The 26,399-nt window shown below is 46.0% G+C and overlaps 1 protein-coding gene across 1 annotated transcript in view; it reads left to right on the top strand.

The window, feature by feature from the left end:
- Window positions 1-22,998, top strand: part of LOC309555656 (uncharacterized protein) — a gene marked incomplete at its 5' end in the record, with an annotated part of 58,170 nt that extends 35,172 nt beyond the window's left edge. Inside the window, 2 exon segments of the mRNA XM_082257689.1 lie at window positions 21,020-21,165; window positions 21,168-22,998. Of these exon segments, the coding sequence (XP_082113815.1) occupies window positions 21,020-21,165; window positions 21,168-22,787 (1,766 nt within the window). The 3' untranslated portion in view covers window positions 22,788-22,998.
- Between the last annotated feature and the right edge of the window lie 3,401 nt (window positions 22,999-26,399).

Genomic DNA, 26,399 nt, shown 5'->3' with positions numbered 1-26,399 from the left:
GCTTCCAGTGCGACTTTGGCGCGACTTAGCGCGACTTTGGCGCGACCTCATCGCGAGGCGACTTTTTATTTGGCCAATCACAATAACATGTTTTGTGACCGTCACCTAATTTCCTTTTCCTGTTTTTTGTTTTACATATTTCCCCATGTGTGCAGTGTTGTCTGTGTCATAGCTCAACTGATAGGCATGTTTGCCTTGGCATATCATATTTCAGCTTGCCAGAAAGAAAAAAAGACAGTTGGAAAGACACTGCATTAGTTTTCTACTAAAAATCATAAGAAAAATGCTGTTTTTTTTGGGGTTCTGGACATACTACAGAGCTGAAACTTGACAGGTACACTTTTTAGACCCCCCAGACACTAAATACAAAAAATGACATGCCTGCCTAAAAAAATGCCCGATAAATGCCTGCAAGAAAAAAAGCCAGCCGCAGAGAAGCCATATTCCTGAAAATATAAGAAAAATGCTGTTTTTTAGGGGTTCTGGACATACTACAGAGCTGAAACTTGACAGGTACACTTTTTAGACCCCCCAGACGCTAAATACAAAAAATGACATGCCTGCCTAAAAAAATGCCTGCTAAATGCCTGCAAGAGAAAAAGCCAGCCGCAGAGAAGCCGTATTCCTGAAAATATAAGAAAAATGCTGTTTTTTAGGGGTTCTGGACATGCTACAGAGCTGAAACTTGACAGGTACACTATTTAGACCCCCCAGACGCTAAATACAAAAAATGACATGCCTGCCTAAAAAAATGCCCGCTAAATGCCTGCAAGAAAAAAAGCCAGCCGCAGAGAAGCCATATTCCTGAAAATATAAGAAAAATGCTGTTTTTTAGGGGTTCTGGACATGCTACAGAGCTGAAACTTGACAGGTACACTTTTTAGACCCCCCAGACACTAAATACAAAAAATGACATGCCTGCCTAAAAAAATGCCCGCTAAATGCCTGCAAGAGAAAAAGCCAGCCGCAGAGAAGCCATATTCCTGAAAATATAAGAAAAATGCTGTTTTTTAGGGGTTCTGGACTTGCTACAGAGCTGAAACTTGACAGGTACACTTTTTAGACCCCCCAGACACTGAATACAAAAAATGACATGCCTGCCTAAAAAAATGCCTGCTAAATGCCTGCAAGAAAAAAAGCCAGCCGCAGAGAAGCCATATTCCTGAAAATTTAAGAAAAATGCTGTTTTTTAGGGGTTCTGGACATGCTACAGAGCTGAAACTTGACAGGTACACTTTTTAGACCCCCCAGACACTAAATACAAAAAATGACATGCCTGCCTAAAAAAATGCCCGCTAAATGCCTGCAAGAGGAAAAGCCAGCCGCAGAGAAGCCATATTCCTGAAAATATAAGAAAAATGCTGTTTTTTAGGGGTTCTGGACATGCTACAGAGCTGAAAATTGACAGGTACACTTTTTAGACCCCCCAGACGCTAAATACAAAAAATGACATGCCTGCCTAAAAAAATGCCCGCTAAATGCCTGCAAGAGAAAAAGCCAGCCGCAGAGAAGCCATATTCCTGAAAATTTAAGAAAAATGCTGTTTTTTAGGGGTTCTGGACATGCTACAGAGCTGAAACTTGACAGGTACACTTTTTAGACCCCCCAGACGCTAAATACAAAAAATGACATGCCTGCCTAAAAAAATGCCAGCTAAATGCCTGCAAGAGAAAAAGCCAGCCGCAGAGAAGCCATATTCCTGAAAATATAAGAAAAATGCTGTTTTTTTAGGGGTTCTGGACATGCTACAGAGCTGAAACTTCACAGGTACACTTTTTAGACCCCCCAGATGCTAAATCCAAAGACATTTTTTATTTTTATTTTTTTTTTAATTTTTCCAATAATTGGCTCTCTATTAGTGTTGAGCGAACACGGACTGTATTATTCGTGTTCGTACCGAATAATTGGATTTTTTTTACCCGAACACGGACACGGACACTTTACTGTATGTTCGGGTAAAAATCCGTGTTCGGTCGTTTTATTTCCGGGTTTTGCATGCTTTGGCGCTCTTTTCATGGCGGGCTTTCAACAGCCAATCAACAATCGTTTAACTGGTGTGCCTTAAGCCATCCCAGCCATGCCTGCAAATGTCTTAGTAGCTGTGATTGGCCGTCTGAAGCATGTGACCAAGTCTTTATAAGTTCGAGGCAGCCGCCGCAGCAGCGTCATTCTGCTGCTTAGCTAAGGGACAGAGCACACATCAATGTGCTGGCTGCTGATTAGGGAAAGATAGGCAGGAAAAAACCATTTGTGTCCGGATAGAATTGAGGGACAGGTCGGAGTGTTTAGGCAGGGCGAGTTGTAGGCATTTTAGGGATAGAGTCTGCTGAATTATAGGGTCAGTGTCTTCTACAAACTACAATCGATATTGCTGTGTGGGGGGTGGGGTGAATCTGCACTCAATCCTGATCTACGATCTCTTCTCAATCCTGTTAGGGACAGAGTCTGCTGAATTTTAGGGAAACTGTGTTCTACAAACTACAATCGATATTGCTGTGTGGTGTGGGATTGGAGATAGGCAGGTGTCAGTGATCCACATCCATTTTTCTGTGTGTGAGCTGCAGTGAACACAATCTTTTTGGGCTGCAGTGAACACAATCTTTTTGGGCTGCAGTGAACACAATCTTTTTGGGCTGCAGTGAACACAATCTTTTTGGGGTGCAGTGAACACAATCCTTTTTGGTGTGCAGTGAACAAAATCTTTTTGGGGTGCAGTGAACACAATCCTTTTTGGTGTGCAGTGAACACAATCTTTGTGGGGTGCAGTGAACAAAATCCTTTGTGGGGTGCAGTGAACACAATCTTTTTGGGGTGCAGTGAACAAAATCCTTTTTGGGGTGCAGTGAACAACATCCTTTTTGGGGTGCAGTGAACACAATCTTTTTGGGGTGCAGTGAACAAAATCCTTTGTGGGGTGCAGTGAACACAATCTTTTTGGGGTGCAGTGAACACAATCTTTTTGGGGTGGAGTGAACAACATCCTTTTTGGGGTGCAGTGAACAAAATCATTTTTGGGGTGCAGTGAACACAATCTTTTTGGGGTGCAGTGAACACAATCTTTGTGGGGTGCAGTGAACACAATCTTTTTGGGGTGGAGTGAACAACATCCTTTTTGGGGTGCAGTGAACAACATCCTTTTTGGGGTGCAGTGAACACAATCTTTTTGGGGTGCAGTGAACACAATCTTTGTGGGGTACAGTGAACAGAATCTTTGTGGGGTGCAGTGAACACAATCTTTGGGGGGTACAGTGAACACAATCTTTTTGGGGTGCAGTGAACACAATCTTTGTGGGGTGCAGTGAACACAATCTTTTTGGGGTGGAGTGAACAAAATCATTTTTGGGGTGCAGTGAACAACATCCTTTTTGGGGTGCAGTGATCAAAATCCTTTTTGGGGTGCAGTGAACACAATCTTTTTGGGGTGCAGTGAACAAAATCCTTTGTGGGGTGCAGTGAACAGAATCTTTGTGGGGTGCAGTGAACACAATCTTTGGGGGGGTACAGTGAACACAATCTTTTTGGGGTGCAGTGAACACAATCTTTGTGGGGTACAGTGAACAGAATCTTTGTGGGGTGCAGTGAACACAATCTTTGGGGGGTACAGTGAACACAATCTTTTTGGGGTGCAGTGAACACAATCTTTGGGGGGTACAGTGAACACAATCTTTTCGGGGTGCAGTGAACACAATCTTTGTGGGGTGCAGTGAACACAATCTTTGGGGGGGTACAGTGAACACAATCTTTTTGGGGTGCAGTGAACAACATCCTTTTAGGGTGCAGTGAACACAATCTTTGTGGGGTGCAGTGAACAACATCCTTTTAGGGTGCAGTGAACACAATCTTTGTGGGGTACAGTGAACAGAATCTTTGTGGGGTGCAGTGAACACAATCTTTGGGGGGTACAGTGAACACAATCTTTGTGAGGTGCAGTGAACACAATCTTTGTGGGGTGCAGTGAACACAATCATTGTGGGGTGCAGTGAACTCAATCTTTGTGGGGTACAGTGAACACAATCTCATACTTCTGAAGATTTGAGGGTGCTGCCTGTTCCATACTCCCCCTACTCCTCATCAAGCCTTTTAGGGGTACAAACAATAGTAATTGGGGCCTAGTGTGGTTGTGTACGTGTGATATACATACACTTTTTTTGGATCATATTTTCTATTCCGCTATTTAATCAAAAACCTTTGGGGATCAGTTAAATTGGGGGATAGTCTGTGTTGGTACGTGTGAGAGAGATCCACCTTTCCAAGTTGTTGGGGTTCATCTCATACTTCTGAAGGTTTGAGGGTGCTGCCTGTTCCATACCCCCCCTACTCCTCATCTAGCCTTTTAGGGGTACAAACAATAGTAATTGGGGCCTAGTGTGGTTGTGTACGTGTGATATACATACACTTTTTTTGGATCATATTTTCTATTCCGCTATTTAATCAAAAACCTTTGGGGATCAGTTAAATTGGGGGATAGTCTGTGTTGGTACGTGTGAGAGAGATCCACCTTTCCAAGTTGTTGGGGTTCATCTCATACTTCTGAAGGTTTGAGGGTGCTGCCTGTTCCATACTCCCCCTACTCCTCATCTAGCCTTTTAGGGGTACAAACAATAGTAATTGGGGCCCAGTGTGGTTGTGTACGTGTGATATACATACACTTTTTTTGGATCATATTTTCTATTCCGCTATTTAATCAAAAACCTTTGGGGATCAGTTAAATTGGGGGATAGTCTGTGTTGGTACGTGTGAGAGAGATCCACCTTTCCAAGTTGTTGGGGTTCATCTCATACTTCTGAAGGTTTGAGGGTGCTGCCTGTTCCATACCCCCCCTACTCCTCATCTAGCCTTTTAGGGGTACAAACAATAGTAATTGGGGCCTAGTGTGGTTGTGTACGTGTGATATACATACACTTTTTTTGGATCATATTTTCTATTCCGCTATTTAATCAAAAACCTTTGGGGATCAGTTAAATTGGGGGATAGTCTGTGTTGGTACGTGTGAGAGAGATCCACCTTTCCAAGTTTTTGGGGTTCATCTCATACTTCTGAAGATTTGAGGGTGCTGCCTGTTCCATACCCCCCCTACTCCTCATCTAGCCTTTTAGGGGTACAAACAATAGTAATTGGGGCCTAGTGTGGTTGTGTACGTGTGATATACATACACTTTTTTTGGATCATATTTTCTATTCCGCTATTTAATCAAAAACCTTTGGGGATCAGTTAAATTGGGGGATAGTCTGTGTTGGTACGTGTGAGAGAGATCCACCTTTCCAAGTTGTTGGGGTTCATCTCATACTTCTGAAGGTTTGAGGGTGCTGCCTGTTCCATACCCCCCCTACTCCTCATCTAGCCTTTTAGGGGTACAAACAATAGTAATTGGGGCCTAGTGTGGTTGTGTACGTGTGATATACATACACTTTTTTTGGATCATATTTTCTATTCCGCTATTTAATCAAAAACCTTTGGGGATCAGTTAAATTGGGGGATAGTCTGTGTTGGTACGTGTGAGAGAGATCCACCTTTCCAAGTTGTTGGGGTTCATCTCATACTTCTGAAGGTTTGAGGGTGCTGCCTGTTCCATACTCCCCCTACTCCTCATCTAGCCTTTTAGGGGTACAAACAATAGTAATTGGGGCCTAGTGTGGTTGTGTACGTGTGATATACATACACTTTTTTTGGATCATATTTTCTATTCCGCTATTTAATCAAAAACCTTTGGGGATCAGTTAAATTGGGGGATAGTCTGTGTTGGTACGTGTGAGAGAGATCCACCTTTCCAAGTTGTTGGGGTTCATCTCATACTTCTGAAGGTTTGAGGGTGCTGCCTGTTACATACTCCCCCTACTCCTAGCCTTTTAGGGGTACAAACAATAGTAATTGGGGCCTAGTGTGGTTGTGTACGTGTGATATACATACACTTTTTTTGGATCATATTTTCTATTCCGCTATTTAATCAAAAACCTTTGGGGATCAGTTAAATTGGGGGATAGTCTGTGTTGGTACGTGTGAGAGAGATCCACCTTTCCAAGTTGTTGGGGTTCATCTCATACTTCTGAAGGTTTGAGGGTGCTGCCTGTTCCATACTCCCCCTACTCCTCATCTAGCCTTTTAGGGGTACAAACAATAGTAATTGGGGCCCAGTGTGGTTGTGTACGTGTGATATACATACACTTTTTTTGGATCATATTTTCTATTCCGCTATTTAATCAAAAACCTTTGGGGATCAGTTAAATTGGGGGATAGTCTGTGTTGGTACGTGTGAGAGAGATCCACCTTTCCAAGTTGTTGGGGTTCATCTCATACTTCTGAAGGTTTGAGGGTGCTGCCTGTTCCATACTCCCCCTACTCCTCATCTAGCCTTTTAGGGGTACAAACAATAGTAATTGGGGCCTAGTGTGGTTGTGTACGTGTGATATACATACACTTTTTTTGGATCATATTTTCTATTCCGCTATTTAATCAAAAACCTTTGGGGATCAGTTAAATTGGGGGATAGTCTGTGTTGGTACGTGTGAGAGAGATCCACCTTTCCAAGTTGTTGGGGTTCATCTCATACTTCTGAAGGTTTGAGGGTGCTGCCTGTTCCATACTCCCCCTACTCCTAGCCTTTTAGGGGTACAAACAATAGTAATTGGGGCCTAGTGTGGTTGTGTACGTGTGATATACATACACTTTTTTTGGATCATATTTTCTATTCCGCTATTTAATCAAAAACCTTTGGGGATCAGTTAAATTGGGGGATAGTCTGTGTTGGTACGTGTGAGAGAGATCCACCTTTCCAAGTTGTTGGGGTTCATCTCATACTTCTGAAGGTTTGAGGGTGCTGCCTGTTCCATACTCCCCCTACTCCTAGCCTTTTAGGGGTACAAACAATAGTAATTGGGGCCTAGTGTGGTTGTGTACGTGTGATATACATACACTTTTTTTGGATCATATTTTCTATTCCGCTATTTAATCAAAAACCTTTGGGGATCAGTTAAATTGGGGGATAGTCTGTGTTGGTACGTGTGAGAGAGATCCACCTTTCCAAGTTGTTGCGGTTCATCTCATACTTCTGAAGGTTTGAGGGTGCTGCCTGTTCCATACCCCCCCTACTCCTCATCTAGCCTTTTAGGGGTACAAACAATAGTAATTGGGGCCTAGTGTGGTTGTGTACGTGTGATATACATACACTTTTTTTGGATCATATTTTCTATTCCGCTATTTAATCAAAAACCTTTGGGGATCAGTTAAATTGGGGGATAGTCTGTGTTGGTACGTGTGAGAGAGATCCACCTTTCCAAGTTTTTGGGGTTCATCTCATACTTCTGAAGATTTGAGGGTGCTGCATGTTCCATACTCCTCTTCCTCATCCTCCCTTTAGGGTAGGAAAAAATTTAATCGGGCCTAGTCTGTGTTTGTACGTGTGAGATACACAGTTTTTTATCCTATTCCGCTATTCAATACACACCCTTTTGGTGTAAAAAACATTAAATTGCGGCATAGTTTGCATATTTGACATTTGCATATATTGTGCCTTGTTGCGCTGTTTTGGGTACTCCACCAACATGGCCAGTGGCAATGACGCCATTCTCAGCTTAACTATCCCACTTCTATGCCTCCTTGAAAAAACAATTTGGGCGATGATGGAAGAGGATGTGGCACAGGATGAGGAGGAGGAGGAGGAGGATGAAGAGGTAACATTTCAAAGGCTTTCAGGGCAGTCATTCGCAAGGGGCTCCGAGGGTGGGTTCCTGCACACACAAACGCCAGGGACACAATTGTCCAGCAGGGGCACAGTTCTGGAGGATGAGGAGGATGAGGAGGAGGAGGAGCTGGAGGAGGAGATGGAACCATGTTCACAGCAGGGTGGCACCCAGGCCAGCTCATGGCCATCACTGGTGCGTGGCTGGGGGGATACAGAGGACACGGACGATACACCTCCCACAGAGGACAGCCTTTCGTCGCCTCTGGGCAGCCTGGCACACATGAGCGATTACATGCTGCAGTGTCTCCACAACGACCGCCGAGTTGCCCACATTCTAACTTGTGCTGATTACTGGGTGGCCACGCTGCTGGATCCCCGTTACAAGGACAACGTACCGTCCTTAATTCACTCACTGGAGCGCGATCGCAAGATGCGCGAGTACAAGCGCACGCTGGTAGACGCCATGCTGCTGGCATTCCCATCTGACAGCGGGGCCACAGTGGAAGCACAAGGCAGAGGAGGAGGAGGAGGAGGTCGCCAACGCAACCAGGGCACCGCCAGCACCTCAGAAGGCAGGGTTAGCATGGCCGAAATGTGGAAAAGCTTTGTCAGCACGCCACAACAAACAGCAGCACCAGCAGCTCAGATGGAACGTCTTAGCAGGAGGCAGCATTTTACCAACATGGTGGAGCAGTATGTGTGCACACGCCTACATGTAGTGAATGACGGGTCTGCCCCCTTCAACTTCTGGGTCTCCAAATTGGGCACATGGCCTGAGCTTGCCCTTTACGCCTTGGAGGTGCTGGCGTGCCCTGCAGCCAGTGTATTATCTGAACGGGTATTTAGCACGGCTGGGGGCGTTATAACAGACAAGCGCAGCCGCCTGTCCAGAGACAATGTGGACAAGCTCACGTTCATTAAAATGAACCAGGCATGGATCCCACGGGACTTTTCCGTACCTTATGCAGAATAGCAATGGATACCGACCTTACCCACCCATTGTTCCATTTTTGCTCTTTCTCACTCTTTTGGGGTGTACCCTCATTTAAAATTTTTGAAAAGAAGCAGTGTTGGCTACCTCGTCCTCCTCCTCAGGGCCAGATTAATGTAGGGGCTATTGGAGCTGCAGCTCCAGGCCCCTACCTTTTATATAGGCCCCGGGTTGGCCATATTCACTGTTACCGCTCTTCTGTCACTTGTAAACACAGAAGTCTGGCTTCTATGCTCGCTTCCCCAGGCAGCACCCTCAGAACCTCCCCACACAGCGTGAAGGCCGGACAAGGAGGGACAGTTGGCGATGCATGGATGTGTTTATGGGCTTCAGAGACAGCATCCCATGTTGAATTAGGCATGCATGGCTGCACCCTTCCTCCTCTGGGTGCATGGCAAGGCACGGCCCTTAAGGCCCTTCAAAATCCTCAGCACCAAGCCCATGATGCTGTTAATCCGGCCCTGGTCCTCCTCCACCGCCGCTTCCACCTACACCGCCCATAGGTGTGCGCAGCCTATTGCATTAAGGTGTGCACCCCAAAGTTGAAATACACATGCATGTGTTTGCCAGCAGGGAGAGTAATGTATCGGGGCCATGTACCTGTAGGCAAGGAGAAATAGAGCAGAGCAGGTCCCAGGGAGATCTTTCCCATCTCCTCACTGGCAATGCTATGTGCCCTAGGTGATTAGGGTGTGCCCAGGCACACCCAGCACACCCTGTGCGCACGCCTATGTCACCGCCACATCCACCACCACCTCAACCTCCCTCCTACTCCATATGGGCCTCGTCCTTCAGAGATGAAGAAGAACATTGTTTTATTTTTCTGTTTTTTTTTGTTGTTTTAAGTTATTTCCCTATCCACATTTGTTTGCAGAGCACTTGCCATGCTCTTAATTACGTTTTGCTGCCATTTGCAGCACTCTAGCCCTTTCCTTTGGTGTTTTAGAGCCATTTTAGTGCCTTAAAGTTCGGGTCCCCATTGACTTCAATGGGGTTCGGTGTCCGGGAAAAGTTCGGTAAAAGTCCGGGACACGGACCCGGACTTTTTTTTAAAGTTCGGCCGAACCCGTCGAACACGGACATCTAGGTGTCCGCTCAACCCTACTCTCTATCAAAAAATTATAATTTTTAAGAACTTTTTTTTGCGTGATCCCTCTCCGGCATGCCACAGTCCAGGTGTTAGTCCCCTTGAAACAACTTTTCCATCACTATTGTGGCCAGAAAGAGTCCCTGTGTGTTTTAAAATTCGCCTGCCTATTGAAGTCTATGGCGGTTCGCCCGGTTCGCGAACATTTGCCGATGTTCGCGTTCGCCGTTCGCGAACGGCGAATTTTAGGTTCGCGACATCACTATACATGTACAAACACAGACTAGGCCCCGATTAAAATTTTTGTACCCTAAAGGGAGGATGAGGATGAGGAAGAGGAGTAGGAGGAGTTGGGACCAGGAGGCAAACGAAAGCGCCCTGCAATCCTCGGCGGTGGAAGAAGATGCGCCAAACAAATTTAATTGCGGAATAGAAAAAAGTATATAAAACGGTGTATCTCACACGTACAAACACAGACTAGGCCCCGATTACAGTTTTTTGTAACGCAATTTAATTTTTTTTCACCCCAAAAGGGTGTATATTGAATAGCGGAATAGAAAAAAGTATATAAAACGGTGTATCTCACACGTACAAACACAGACTAGGCCCCGATTACAATTTTTTGTACCCTAAAGGGAGGATGAGGATGAGGAAGAGGAGTAGGAGGAGTTCGGAACAGGAGGCAAACTGAAGCGCCTTGTAATCCTCGGCGGTGGAAGGAGATGCGCCAAACAAATTTAAAAGGTGTATCTCACACGTACCGATACAGACTATGCCGCAATTTAATTTTTTTCACCCCAAAAGGGTGTATATTGAATAGCGAAATAGAAAAAAGTATATAAAATGGTGTATCTCACACGTACAAATACAGACTAGGCCCCGATTAAAATTTTTTGTACCCTAAAGGGAGGATGAGGATGAGGAAGAGGAGTAAAAGTAGGAGGAGTTCGGAACAGGAGGCAAACTGAAGCACCCTGCAATCCTCGACGGTTTGTACCCTAAAGGGAGGATGAGGATGAGGAAGAGGAGTAAAAGTAGGAGGAGTTCGGAACAGGAGGCAAACTGAAGCACCCTGCAATCCTCGACGGTGGAAGGAGATGCGCCAAACAAATTTAAAAGGTGCATCTCACACGTACCGATACAGACTATGCTGCAATTTAATTTTTTTTACCCCAAAAGGGTGTATATTGAATAGCGGAATAGAAAAAGTATATAAAACGGTGTATCTCACACGTACAAACACAGACTAGGCCCCGATTACAATTTTTTGTACCCTAAAGAGAGGATGAGGATGAGGAAGAGGAGTAGGAGGAGTTCGGAACAGGAGGCAAACTGAAGCGCCCTGCAATCCTCGGCGGTGGAAGGAGATGCGCCAAACAAATTTAAAAGGTGTATCTCACACGTACCGATACAGACTATACCGCAATTTAGTTTTTTTTACCCCCAAAAGGGTGTATATTGAATAGCGGAATAGAAAAAAGAATATAAAACGGTGTATCTCACACGTACAAACACAGACTAGGCCCCGATTACAATTTTTTGTACCCTAAAGTGAGGATGAGGAAGAGGAGTAAAAGTAGGAGGAGTTTGGAACAGGAGGCAAACTGAAGCACCCTGCAATCCTCGGCGGTGAAAGGAGATGCGCCAAACAAATTTAAAAGGTGTATCTCACACGTACCGATACAGACTATGCCGTAATTTCATTTTTTTCACCCCAAAAGGGTGTATATTGAATAGCGGAATAGAAAAAAGTATATAAAACGGTGTATCTCACACGTACAAACACAGACTAGGCCCCGATTACAATTTTTTGTACCCTAAAGGGAGGATGAGGATGAGGAAGAGGAGTAAAAGTAGGAGGAGTTTGGAACAGGAGGCAAACTGAAGCACCCTGCAATCCTCGGCGGTGAAAGGAGATGCGCCAAACAAATTTAAAAGGTGTATCTCACACGTACCGATACAGACTATGCCGCAATTTAATTTTTTTCACCCCAAAAGGGTGTATATTGAATAGCGGAATAGAAAAAAGTATATAAAACAGTGTATCTCACACGTACAAACACAGACTAGGCCCCGATTACAATTTTTTGTACCCTAAAGGGAGGATGAGGATGAGGAAGAGGAGTAAAAGTAGAACGAGTTCAGAACAGGAGGCAAACTGAAGCGCCCTGCAATCCTCGGCAGTGGAAGGAGATACGCCAAACAAATTTAAAAGGTGTATCTCACACGTACCGATACAGACTATGCCGTAATTTCATTTTTTTCACCCCAAAAGGGTGTATATTGAATAGCGGAATAGAAAAAAGTATATAAAACGGTGTATCTCACACGTACAAACACAGACTAGGCCCCGATTACAATTTTTTGTACCCTAAAGGGAGGATGAGGATGAGGAAGAGGAGTAAAAGTAGGAGGAGTTTGGAACAGGAGGCAAACTGAAGCACCCTGCAATCCTCGGCGGTGAAAGGAGATGCGCCAAACAAATTTAAAAGGTGTATCTCACACGTACCGATACAGACTATGCCGCAATTTAATTTTTTTCACCCCAAAATGGTGTATATTGAATAGCGTAATAGAAAAAAGTATATAAAATGGTGTATCTCACACGTACAAACACAGACTAGACCCCGATTACAATTTTTTGTACCCTAAAGGGAGGATGAGGAAGAGGAGTAAAAGTAGAACGAGTTCGGAACAGGAGGCAAACTGAAGCGCCCTGCAATCCTCGGCGGTGGAAGGAGATGCGCCAAACAAATTTAAAAGGTGTATCTCACACGTACCGATACAGACTGTGCCGTAATTTAATTTTTTTTACCCCCAAAAGGGTGTATATTGAATAGCGGAATAGAAAAAGTATATAAAACGGTGTATCTCACACGTACAAACACAGACTAGGCCCCGATTACAATTTTTTGTACCCTAAAGGGAGGATGAGGATGAGGAAGAGGAGTAGGAGGAGTCCAGAACAGGAGGCAAACTGAAGCGCCCTGCAATGTTCGGCGGTGGAAGGAGATGCGCCAAACAAATTTAAAAGGTTTATCTCACCCGTACCGATACAGACTATGCCGCAATTTAATTTTTTCACCCCAAAAGGGTGTATATTGAATAGCGGAATAGAAAAAAGTATATAAAACGGTGTATCTCACACGTACAAACACAGACTCCCCTTTAAATTTGTCATTTTTAAATAGCAGATTAGAACAGCACTGTGTGTAAAGGCTGTATGTCACAGTAACGTATGAATGAAAAAATGAATAATTATTTTTCACTTTAATTGGTTATTTTTCAATAGCAGATGTGAACACAACAGTGACTTATGTTTTATGTCACGGTCAGCAGCAGGCTATGAAGGAAAAAAAAAAATTCCCCTTTAAATTTGTAATTTTTATATAGCAGATTAGAACAGCACTGTGTAGTAAAATATAGCTGAACGCTGCACACAACAGACTGATAAAAATATTTTTTTTTCTCCCTCCTCCTCCTCCTCCTCAGTGGGCTCAAGTGAGGGCAAAAAGATCGTTCACTGCACCACCCCCCACACAGCAAAATCGATGTAGATCGCTAATGGACGATTGTTCTGTCCTGTGTCTCCTAATCTCTCCCTGCCTACTCTCTCCAGCCTGTCCCTAAAATGCTTTTCTATCTTTCCCTGCCTACACTCTGACCTGTCCCTACATTCTTTTCAGCCACAATGTTTTTTTTTTCCGGTTTCTGTCCCTAATCAGCAGCAGCCAGCACCGTTATGTGTGCTCTATCCCTACACTAGAACAGAGTGACGCACACCGCGCTCTGTCTCTAGCTTATAACGACCTGGGTCACATGCTTCAGCTGGCCAATCACAGCCATGCCATTAGTAGGCATGGCTGTGATGGCTTTCACAGCCATGCCATTAGTAGGCATGGCTGTGATGGCTTCTATGGCACACCAGTTAAACGCTTGTTGATTGGCTGTTGAAACTGCGCCATTAAAAGCCCGCCATTACATACAAAACAGGAAATAAAATTACCGAACACAGATTTTAAACCCGAATATACAGTAAAGTTTTCGGGTCCGTGTCCGGGTAACAAAAATCCAATTATCCGGTACGAATAATACAGTCCGTGTTCGCTCAACACTACTCATGGACACTGTTTTTTTCAGAGTTGCTCTGCCTTCACCTCCACAGTCAGCTTCCACTGGACCTCTGGGTTCAGCCACACTTCCTGGTCCACTAGGCCAACTGCCTGTGACCACTATCCACAGCAAACAGGAGTCACCCTCCTCCTGGGACCTGGCTTCCCACCCAAAGACACCCTGCCACATGTGCTCCTGGCTTTTATATCCTATATCAGGATGCAACCCTCTCTGTGCAAACCCACTAAGACAGTACAAAAGCCTGTGCATCATTGGCCATGTTTCCTCCACTGTCCAAATGAGCCTCCTCATTGGATACAGTTGGGACACTCCCTCAGCCCACATGAATCGCACACCGAGCACATCCAGCAGGAATCTACTGATCAGGCTCCCCTGATAAGCAGATAGAGCGACTACATTTCACCTGCTAGCACCAGCTAGGAGGGTGCTACATCTATTTTCCACAGAACAACTAAAACACATTAGCATGTACACTGATCAGCCATAACATTATGGCCACCCACCTAATATTGAGTATGGCCCCCTCTTGCGTAAAACAGCCCTGACCTATTGAGGCATGGACACCAAAGTAACATTAACATCACTGGCAGGACCCAAGGTTTTCCAGCAGAATATTGCCCAAAGCATCATACTGCCTCTGCCCACTTGCCTTCTTATACCGCATCCTGGTGCCATCTCTTCCCCAGGTAGGTGACGCACCCAGCCACCTACACAGTGGCGGCTGGTGAAGTTTTAAGATGGTGGGGCGCAAGACCCCGCCTTTCCATGTTGACCCCTCCCATTTCTCAGAAGCCCCACCCCTTATAGACTTTACCCATTTTGTCCCCTGTATTTTGCTTGCGTGAACAAATTCTCCAAATATATCACATATTAAGGGGTCCATCAGTACTAGTATATCCCATAATAGGGAGCAGGGGCCCTATTATGGCATATACTGTGAGAGACACCCTATTATGGGATACACTGACAGAGTGGCACAAACCCCACAGTACAGACCCCCCCCAGCACAAACCCCACACAAACCCCTCAAGCATAAACCGCCTAGCACAAACCCCACAGTACAGGCCCCCTAGCACAAACTCCACAGTACAGGCCCCCTACCACAAACCCCACAGTACAGGCCCCCTACCACAAACCCCACAGTACAGGCCCCATACCACAAACCCCACAGTACAGACCCCCTAGCACTAATCCCACAGTACAGGCCCCCTAGCACAAACAGCACAGTACAGGCCCCCTAGCACAAACCCCACAGTACAGGCCCCCTAGCACAAACCACACAGTACAGACCCCCTAGCACTAATCCCACAGTACAGACCCCCTAGCACAAACCCCACAGTACAGACTTCCTAGCACTAATCCCACAGTACAGACCCCCTAGCACTAATCCCACAGTACAGACCCCCTAGCACAAACCCCACAGTACAGACTTCCTAGCACTAATCCCACAGTACAGACCCCCTAGCACTAATCCCACAGTACAGACCACCTAGCACTAATCCCACAGTACAGGCGCCCTAGCACAAACCCCACAGTACAGACCCCCTAGCACAAACCCCACAGTACAGGCCCCCTAGCACTAATCCCACAGTACAGACCCCCTAGCACTAATCCCACAGTACAGACCCCCTAGCACAAACGCCACAGTACAGGCCCCCTAGCACTAATCCCACAGTACAGGCCCCCTAGCACTAATCCCACAGTACAGACCCCCTAGCACAAATCCCCTTAGCATAACACTTTACCTGTGTACAATGTAATTGGCCTGGCCTGCTCTTATATTGTGTACACTGCTAAGCAGGCTGCTGGCCTGGCTGACACTATATATTTATTAATAGTAAATGGCACACAGCAGCCTGGTATAAGATGGTTCCCAAGTTCCCATGTCACAGGTCATGGTACAGGCATGTCACAGGTCATGGTAAGGGCATCTCACAGGTCATGGTACAGGCATGTCACAGGTCATGGTACAGTAGATGGTATAGGCATGGCACAGGTCATGGTACAGGCATGTCACAGGTCATGGTACAGGAGATCGTATAGGCATGGCACAGGTCATGGTAAGGGCATGGCACAGGTCATGGTACAGGCATGGCACAGGTGATGGTACAGGCATGTCACAGGTCATGGTACAGGAGATGGTATAGGCATGGCACAGGTCATGGCACAGGTGATGGTACAGGCATGGCACAGGTCATGGTACAGTCATGTCACAGGTCATGGTACAGGAGATGGTATAGGCATGGCACAGGTGATAGTACAGGCATGGCACAGGTTATAGTACAGGAGATGGTATAGGCATGGCACAGGTCATGGTAAGGGCATGGTACAGGCAAGTCACAGGTCATGGTACAGGAGGTGGCCCCCAGTTCCCTACAACAGGACCACAGACCCATAGTTCCCCATCACAGGAACATAGACCCATAGTTCTCCACAATAAGACCACAGACCAATAGTTTCCCCACAATAAGACCACAGACCCATAGTTCCGCACAATAGGACCACAGACCCACAGTTCATCACAGGACCAAAGATCCATAGTTCCTCAGAATAAAACCACAGACCCGTAGTTTCCCACAATAGGACAACAAACCCACAGTTCTCCATCACAGGATGAAAGATCCATAGATCCCCAGAAAAAGAACACAGAGACATAGTTCCCTATCACAGGACCAAAGATCCATAGTTCCCTAAAAAAGGACCACAGACCCATAGTTTCCCATCACAGGACCAAAGACCCATAGTTCCCTACGTACAACAGGACCACAGACCTATAGTTTGCCATCACAGATCCATAGTTCCCCATCACAGGACTGAAGATCCATGATTCCTTACAACAAGAGGATCAAATACACATAGCTCCATATAACAGGAGAACAGACCCATAGTAACCCATCACAGGACCACAGACCTTTAGTTCTGCATTATAGGACCACAGACCTGTAGATTTTACTTCAGATCATGCAATATTTTCTTTTTTTTTTTTTTTTTTCAAAAACACTTAATATTTTCATGCAAATAATTTATTAAAAAAGCTATTGAAAGATGATAATTACAATAACTTCTACCAGCATGCAGAAGAACTTACTCTCACTCTATAGCCTCATAAAACTGAGCCATCTCCAGGGGTACATTTACCAAACCAGGGCAAGTCCCTGGAAGAGAAGCCTCTGCCATGCCCTATGCACACTGCTGCCACCATCCTGCAGAGTGAAGTTTAATTCCCCCCACCAAGGTGACAGCACACCAGCCTACTTGTGCTATGTATCAATAATTACAGAGAACATAAATCCCCAGCACAAGTGTTCAGCCCTGTCCCTCTGCAGCACCACGATAGAAAAAACCAACACTGAGCTCCGCAGCAGCTGTGTGACAGATCCCTGCACTGGCAGCTCATCCACCTTACCTGAGTGCAAGCTCTGCTTCCCAGATGTCTAATAATAATCCAGAGGGGAGCCTGGCACTGCCCTGGTGCAACCTACCACCCAGCCAGCAGCACCATGCAGTCAGCAGCCCAAGTCTGCGCTGGATTGTTCCTTTGTGGCCAGCTGTAGGTCCTCGTTGTCTCAGTGTGGGGTCATCATGTCTCATGTCTTCATACTGCAGGCAGTCATTGGGGGTCCCCAGCAGCAGTCACTTAAAGGGATGTGTCACCCCTCTGGGAATTCCTCACTATTGCCCCATGACCCCTCTGTGCTGTGATCTCCTGAGGTCTCACTTACTTGTCTCATGCCGCCCTCAGCATCCCTCCTGCTTTGCCCGATCTCCTCCAGCAGCTGACGTGACGAACTCTCCTTCCGATCCGATCGCGTGGCTCTCCTCTCTGCTCTGACCGGAGGTGCGGGCGGGAAGGTGATCATGCACCGCCCCCACGCGTCACGTGACCTCACCCGGGATGTCCTCCTGTGTGATTGGTCCAGGCTGGAGCCTGGACCAATCACAGCCCGGACATCGGAAAAGTGGAGAGTGTCGGGGCGCATTGTTCTGTGCCCCGATGACCCACAGAAGTGCGCCAATCGGCACCTCTGCCAGCCGAGGGTGGTGTCAAAAACCCCACCCCCCCCATACCCAGCACTAAGTCCGGCACCCCTAGTGGGCGAAAAATAGACACATTTTTTTTAAATCTTTTTCTTTCTCCTTTTTTTTGGGGGGGGGGGGGGGGGGCGGCGCCCCTGCGCCCCCTATCGGCCGGCCGCCACTGCATCTACATGTAAAAGAAAATGTGATTCATCAGACCAGGCCACCTTCTTCCATTGCGCTGTAGTTCAGTTCTGATGTTCATGTGACCATTGTAGAAGCTTTTGGCTGAGGACACGGGTCACCTTGGGCTTCACAACCCCATAAACAACAAACTGCGATGCCCATTCTTTTTTCTGCTTTCACCACATAAACTTCATGGACAACAGGTGCACTTGCTGCCTAAAAGAGCCCTGCAATTTTCAGATGCCATTATAACGAGATATTCCCTTTACCTGTCTGTAGTCATAATGTTATGGCTGATTGGTGTATACTTCTAATGGCACTGCATTACTAGCTCAGCATTGGTTTTGTCTGAAATTCTTATTTCAAAAAATGCAGTCACTACAGCATGCGAGCAGAACATTCCCGTGTATGTAAATGTCACTTCATCTTATAGACATTTTACGCAGGGGCGGATCCAGAGTCTAGTCTCGGGAGAGGCACTGCCAGAAAATAAAGTGTTGCTACAGAACTGAAATTAACGTATCATACAGAGTACAATGTACAGAGGTCAGTAGGATGTAGGGCAGCGTATAGAGGTCAGTAGTATGTAAGGCAGCGTACAGAGGTCAGTAGGATATAGGGCAGTGTGCAGAGGTCAGTAGGATGTAGGGCAGCGTACAGAGGTCAGTAGGATGTAGCGCAGCGTACAGAGGTCAGTAGGATGAAGGGCAGCGTACAGAGGTCAGTAGGATGTAGGGCAGCGTACAGAGGTCAGAAGGATGCAGGGCAGCGTACAAATGTCAGTAGTATGTAGGGCAGTGTACAGAGGTCAGTAGTATGTAGGGCAGTGTACAGAGGTCAGTAGTATGTAGGGTAGTGTACAGTGGTCAGTAGTTTATTGGGCGGTATAGAGAGGTCAGTAGAATGTAGGGCAGTGTACAGAGGTCAGTAGCATGTAGGGCAGGGTATAGGGGTCAGTAGTTTTTAGAGTGGTGTAGAGAGGTCAGTAGGATGTAGGGCAGTGTACAGAGGTCAGTAGCATGTAGAGCAGTGTATAGGGGTCAGTTTATTGTAAGGCAGGGTAGAGTGGTCAGTAGGCTGTAGGGCGGTGTACAGAGAATAGGGCAAAGAACAGGGGATCAGCAGGGCAGAGGACAGAAGTTGAAAGGACAGAGGATAGGACAGTGAACAGGGATCAGTAAAGCCTCACACCAGGGGAGGGTCAGGAGGGCACACATCAGGGGGCTGGGAGGGCACACAAGGAGGGGGCCAGGAGGGCACACACCGGGGAGGTCAGGAGGGCACACACAGAGGGGGTCAGGAGGGCACACACTGGGGGGGTTAGGAGGGCACACACCGGGGGGATCAGGAGGGCACACACTGGGGGGATCAGGAGGGCACACACCGGGGATCAGGAGGGCACACACCGGGGGTCAGGAGGGCACACACCGGGGAGGTCAGGAGGGCACACACCGGGGAGGTCAGGAGGGTACACACCGGAAGGTCAGGAGGGCACACACCGGAAAGGTCAGGAGGGCACACACCGGGAGGTCAGGAGGGCAATGTACAGAGTCAGGGGGGCACACATTGGGGGGGTTGGAAGGGCACACACTGGGGGGGGGTTGGAACGGCACACACCAGGGGGTTGGAAGGGCACACATCAGGGGGGCAGAGAGGCCTGAGGAAGGAGCGCATGTTCCGACAATGCGTCACCTATTACGTCTTCACGCCCCACGCCGCTATCCGGAAGCACGCCGCAAGAGCCCCGACATCGCCCGCAGTGTCCCCAGGGTTCGGAGAAAGCCGCTCCTCCATCGGCTTGAGAGGACCACACGGTGGATCGGTCGGATCCTATCTATACAGGCACCCGGACTACTGATTTTTCGGATCTACCCCAAGGCTATCATATACTGCTGGTCATATTCATTGTTTTGTGAGTATATAGTGTGCTGTGTTCCTATTAAACTTGAAGTCCTATTACACTTAGAGTGGCGCCTGTCTTCTCTTTCAGTCTGCTGCAAGGTTCCCTTCTTACTTGGACAGAGCAGCCTTCAAGTGTTTATAAAAGACTTTTGGTTGTCTATGGACTCAGCTGGACTTTTATATCACGCTATCACTATTTATTCCCACAATATTGTAACCTGTTGGAAATTTATGGTGTCCCTCCAACTTCCTCTTGCGCCGGTATACACCCCCTATTGGGAGGGCATACACTGGGGGGGTCAGGAGGACACACACTGTGGGGGAGGGTAGGGAGGGCACACATCAGGGGAGAGTCAGGAGGCCACACACTGGGTGTCAGGAGGGCACACATCAGTTGTTAGGAGGGCACATACTGGAGGAGCCAGGAGGGCACACACTGGGGGGGGGGGGGGGTTGGGAGGGCATACCATGAGGTGTCAGGAGGGCATACTATGGGGGGTCAGGAGGGCACACACTGGGGGGGGGTGGGATGGCATACCACGGGGTGTCAGGAGGGCATACCATGGGGGGTCAGGAGAGCACACACCAGGGGCAGTCAGGATGCTTTATTGAGCCCAATTTCTCACTGTGCTAAATGAAAAGGACATGCATTTCCATTTGTCAGCTAACAGCACCTCTATGCTAAGCTGCAGTAACTCAGCATACTTAGCATAGAGGTGCTTGCAAACTAATCCACCATGTACTGCTAGCTGAGTTTACCTCCAGGAAGATTCACTCGGCTCCCTCTGCCCAGCTGCTCACACTTCCCTCTTCCAGGCGGGCACGATCTCGGGGGTCAGGCACATCCCCATCCTGCCCACTCAAGCAGCAACCTGCAGGAGATAGGCTGGAAAACTGCTGGGGGAGGTACAGGAGGCGGAGCGTCAAGTGTCTATGTGTAATGGCTGTGAGTTGTCCTGACCGAAGCTCTGATTTTCTGGGGAGTGCTCGGCCTCGGAATCTGTACTATTTTTTTTGTTTTTAGGGGGAGCAATTGCCCGTTGCCCTCCCCCCTGGATCCGCCTCTGCATATACTTTGTTCACATACTTCCTGCAGATAAAATTTGCACAATCAGTTCAGCCCCACCCAGTGCAGGAAAGTGTGAGACGTGTCCTCTGGTGTCGGAGACTTTCACTTTCATTTCTCTCTTCTGCTGTCAGCGATGGCGTCTGCTGATCTGAGACAGGAGCTGAACTGTTCCATCTGTCTGGAAATCTATAAAGATCCTGTAATGCTGAGATGTGGACACAACTTCTGCCGGGTCTGTATTGATCGTGTGCTGGATTCACAGGAGGAGTCTGGAGGTTATTCATGTCCTCAGTGCAGAAAAAGGTCTATGAGTCGTCCTGCACTGCAGAGAAACATAACACTGCGTAACATAGTGGAGACTTTCCGATCTACTCATCCAGATCAGAAGACGACTGGAGTCTTCTGTACTTACTGTATTCACTATCCTGTACCTGCTGTTAAATCCTGTCTAATGTGTGAAGCTTCTCTGTGTGATAATCACCTGAAAGTCCACAGTAAGTCACCAGAACATGTCCTAACTGATCCCACCACTCCCATGGAGAACAGAAAATGCTCCATCCATAGGAAACTTTTTGAATATTACTGCACTGAGGACTCTGCCTGTATCTGTGTGTCCTGCAGGCTGGATGGAGAACATCAGAGACACAAGGTGGAGACTCTGGATGAGGCCTCTGAGAAGAAGAAACAGAAACTGAGAAATGTTCTGCAGAAACTGATGACAGAGAGAGAGGAGACGGAGAAAAGAGTCCAGAGTCTGCAGGATCGCAAAAGAAAAGTACAAGAAAAATCAGCCGGTCTAACAGAGAGAGTCACTGCCCTGTTCATAGAGCTCAGGAGACAACTGGAAGACCTGGAGAAGAGAGTCCTGAGGAACATCTCCAGCCAGGAAGAGCGGATCTCATTGTCTGATCTAATCCATCAGCTGGAGATAAAGAAGGACGATCTGTCCAGGAAGATGGGGGACATTGAGGAGCTGTGTAACATGACTGACCCACTGACTGTCCTACAGGAATCAGACACAGGGGACTTGTGTGATACTGAGGAGGGAGACCATGAGGAGAGAGAGAGACATGATAGACTCCTCCATGATGGAGGGGATCTGGATATGGTTGGAATCTCACACACATTACACACAGGGTTATCTGATATGATAAAAGGGGGAACTGTATTTTTCTATATAAAGGAAGCTTCAGACATGTTACTGGATGTGAACACAGCTCATAATAATCTACAGATATCAGATGACATGAAAACTGCATCCTGGTCAGATATAGAGCAGAATCGTCCAGAAACACCAGAAAGATTTCAGTACTGTGCCCAGGTATTAAGCAGTCAGAGATTTTCCTCGGGGCAACATTACTGGGAAGTTGATGTCAGTGAGTCAGAACATTACAGAGTCGGGATGTGTTATTCCAGTATGGGGAGGAGAGGAGGAAGGCAGTCATTTATTGGAGATAATAACAAGTCCTGGGGTTTGTGGAGATATATCGGTCGGTTTTATCCAATACATGACAGTAAACCGATAAGCATATCTCCCAATCTCTCCAGTAACAGAGTCAGGATCTATGTGGATTATGAGGCCGGACAGCTGTCCTTTTATGATCTGTGTGACCCGATCAGACACCTCCACACCTTCACCACCACCTTCACTGAGCCCCTCCATGCTGGGTTATGTGTAGGAAAAGGTCACATAAAGCTATCTGGGGGGTCAGGAGACATGTAAAATGATCATATTACAGGAAATCTGAGCTAAATCTGGTGAAATCTGGTGAGAAATGTGAATCTGGTTCATAGGATGACACAGTTTGTACAGATAACATATTTCTTCAATCGGTGGATCTGGTAGATCTCAGCACAGGAGAGTGTTCTCCATCACTTTCACACCCAATAAGACAAGGGGGGATCTTTGGGGGGTTTATTTAGCATTTGGCTGACCATACACTATACACAGGGCCAGTACAAGGGATGGGTGGAAGGGATGTATGCCCTGGGCAGAACAATTAATTGTAGGAGGGGGGGGCGCAATGCACGTAAAGTGCTGACAGTGTGCTAATTATTTTCTGGGCAACAAGTGACTACCGCTGGTCGCGCTACAACACTGCAGAGCTGTAAGGATGTGCCGAGTGTGCTCCTGCACTCGGCACAAGCCTAGGACCTGGCCTTCACTTCCTGGTCAGGCGGAGCCGCAGGGTAATTTCTGCCTGACAGGCGCTTATGAGTCCCGGCAAGGCGTGACGTCACTGAGAGGCCGGCTGGGAGGTGGGATTGGAGAGGACCATAGAGAGCCGCCGGGAAGGAATCAGCCAGCCAGCCAGTGCATCCAAAAAGTAAGCAGATTTGCATCTACAGTTAAATTGTTTTTCTCTGGGTGGTGGTGGTGAGGGGGCAGAGATTATTTAATTACCAATGGTAATATGCAGCATAAAGGGGGTTAATGTATTGCCACCTTTATGCTGCAGCATGTAGGGGTTAATGAACACTGCCACTAATGCCACTAATGCAGCACAAAGGGGTTAATTTTCCGACACTGTTCACTAATGCATTAGTGATCAGTGGCAATACATTAACCCCCTTCATGCTGCATATTACAAATACCATTGGTAATTAACCACTTGCCCTCCTGCCGCAGTATATATAATGCAACAGGGCTGTAACTACAGGCACTGCAGCGTACCCATACATCGCTGCCTGTTTCATGTGCATGCCCTCACCCGTCAACTCCCCTGTGAGGGCTCTGTACAAAGGGAATGGTTAGAAAACATATATAGGCAGCGCTAACAGGTAGATCTACAAATAAGTGCTAAAAGATCAAAAAATAGTAAAATTAAGTGCATATAATTCAGTAAATATCTAAATTCATAAATACATAAAATGCAACAGTGAATGTGATTAATAATATACCCAAATCAAAGAATTCATAAGGTGCAACAATAAATATGATCCAATGTCCAAAAATGCAAAGGAATAAAGTGCAAAATGTATATAAGGTGCAATCCAAACTTATATTTCTTCCAAAGAAGTTTAAGGTGCCAAAAGGTGCTCAGAATCTGAATAAAGTGCTCAAGTGCTCTTCAAAGAAAATCCCCCTATGGGGATGCACTCACCAGACTTGAGATGTAAAAGAGCCTTGAATATATATAATATTCCGTTTAGGAAGTATGGGCAGCCACACGGAGACTTAGGATTTCCCTTGCCCGGATGGATAGATGGATGACTGCAATCCTATACTTTGGGCTCCTTACTAGCTCCTCTCCACTCTCTCCCCAATGGTATAATTAGAAGGAAGGAAAGAAGCCAGACATCGTGAAGCCCGTAATGTGTTTATTTAAAAGTATTAGAAAATATTGGTACTCACAAAGGTAGAATGCGATAAGGCATTAAACAGCATATACAGCGAGATCTTTCTCTTCCGTGTCCGCTGCCGTCGTGCGGTTCACGGTGGTTTGCAGGAAATTATGCTGTAGTGTGCCGCTGCCCGGAAGTGCATCGACGCGTTTCGCCCGTCTTGTGGGCGTTATCAAAGACGCATGTCATCAAAGACAAAGATCACATGTCTTTGATAACGCCCACAAGGCGGGTGAAACGCGTCGACGCACTTCCGGGCAGCGGCACGCTACAGCGTCATTTCCTGCAAACCACCGTGAACCGCACGCCGGCAACGGACACGGAAGAGAAAGATCTCGCTGTATATGCTGTTTAATGCCTTATTGCATTCTACCTTTGTGAGTACCAATATTTTCTAATACTTTTAAATAAACACATTACGGGCTTCACGATGTCTGGCTTCTTTCCTTCCTTCTAATTATACCATTGGGGAGAGAGTGGAGAGGAGCTAGTAAGGAGCCCAAAGTATAGGATTGCAGTCATCCATATATCCATCCGGGCAAGGGAAATCCTAAGTCTCCGTGTGGCTGCCCATACTTCCTAAACGGAATATTATATATATTCAAGGCTCTTTTACATCTCAAGTCTGGTGAGTGCATCCCCATAGGGGGATTTTCTTTGAAGAGCACTTGAGCACTTTATTCGGATTTTGAGCACCTTTTGGCACCTTAAACTTCTTTGGAAGAAATATAAGTTTGGATTGCACCTTATATATATTTTGCACTTTATTCCTTTGCATTTTTGGACATTGGATCATATTTATTGTTGCACCTTATGAATTCTTTGATTTGGGTATATTATTAATCACATTCACTGTTGCATTTTATGTATTTATGAATTTAGATATTTACTGAATTATATGCACTTAATTTTACTATTTTTTGATCTTTTAGCACCTATTTGTAGATCTACCTGTTAGCGCTGCCTATATATGTTTTCTAGTTTTTCCTTGTTTTTTACTGGGTGAGCAGCAGCTTCAGGACATATATATATATATTATTTCTTATTATTCACTATTCATTTATCACAGCGCGGGTATTAATTTATTGTTTTACACATAAAAGGGAATGGTTGCTTTGTTTCTTCTTCCTTCTAAGCAGGGAAAATAAACAAATCAATCTGCGTTAAAAATCAGCACACAATACATACATTGCACATTGTTAGGCACACAATTAACCCCTTGATTGCCCCTAGATGTTAACCCCTTCCCAGCCAGTGTCATTAGTACAAAGACAGTGTACAGCATTATCACTCATCACTGTATTAGTGTCACTGGTGAGGTTAGTGGCAGTTAGTCAGTTTCCACAAAGTGTCAGTTAGTGCCACTATCACAATCCCACTATAAGCCGCTGATCGCCCCCATTGCTGGTATATATAAAAAAAAAATTCCAGTATATATACCATCATTTAGTAGACACTATAGCTTTCACACAAACCACTTAATATACGCCTATTTTTTTTTTTCAAAGATATGTAGCAGAATATATTTTGGCCTAAATTTATGAAGAAATATTTTTTTTTTCATTTTTTTAATTGGATATGTTATGGCAGAAAGAAAAAAAAATATTTTTTTCAAAATTTATAGTCTTTTTTCATTTATATATAAAAAAAATAACAAATACGCAGTGGAGAGCAAATACCACAAAAAAAAAATTGTGTGAAAAAAATTATTATATATTTTGTTTGTGTACAGCGTTGCATGACTGCCCAATTATCAGTCAAAGGGGAGCAGTTCTAAAATGGACTGGTCATGAAGTGGATAAAATCTTCCAGAGCTCAAGTAGGTAATCAACCCCCCAAAGAGTTACCAAACTCTGCCATCAAAGCTGGGGGTTATTACATAAAATAGCACTATTGCTGGGGCTTATTACATAAGATAGCACTATTGCTGGGGGTTATTTCATAAGATAGCACTATTGCTGGGGATTATTGTTGCAGAAACTGACATGAA

This window comes from Pelophylax lessonae (assembly GCF_965119305.1).
Source record: "Pelophylax lessonae genome assembly, chromosome: 5".
Lineage (NCBI taxonomy): Eukaryota > Metazoa > Chordata > Amphibia > Anura > Ranidae > Pelophylax > Pelophylax lessonae.
The sequence above is the reverse complement of the archived record's forward strand: the minus strand, read 5'-3'. Positions and strand labels throughout refer to the sequence as shown.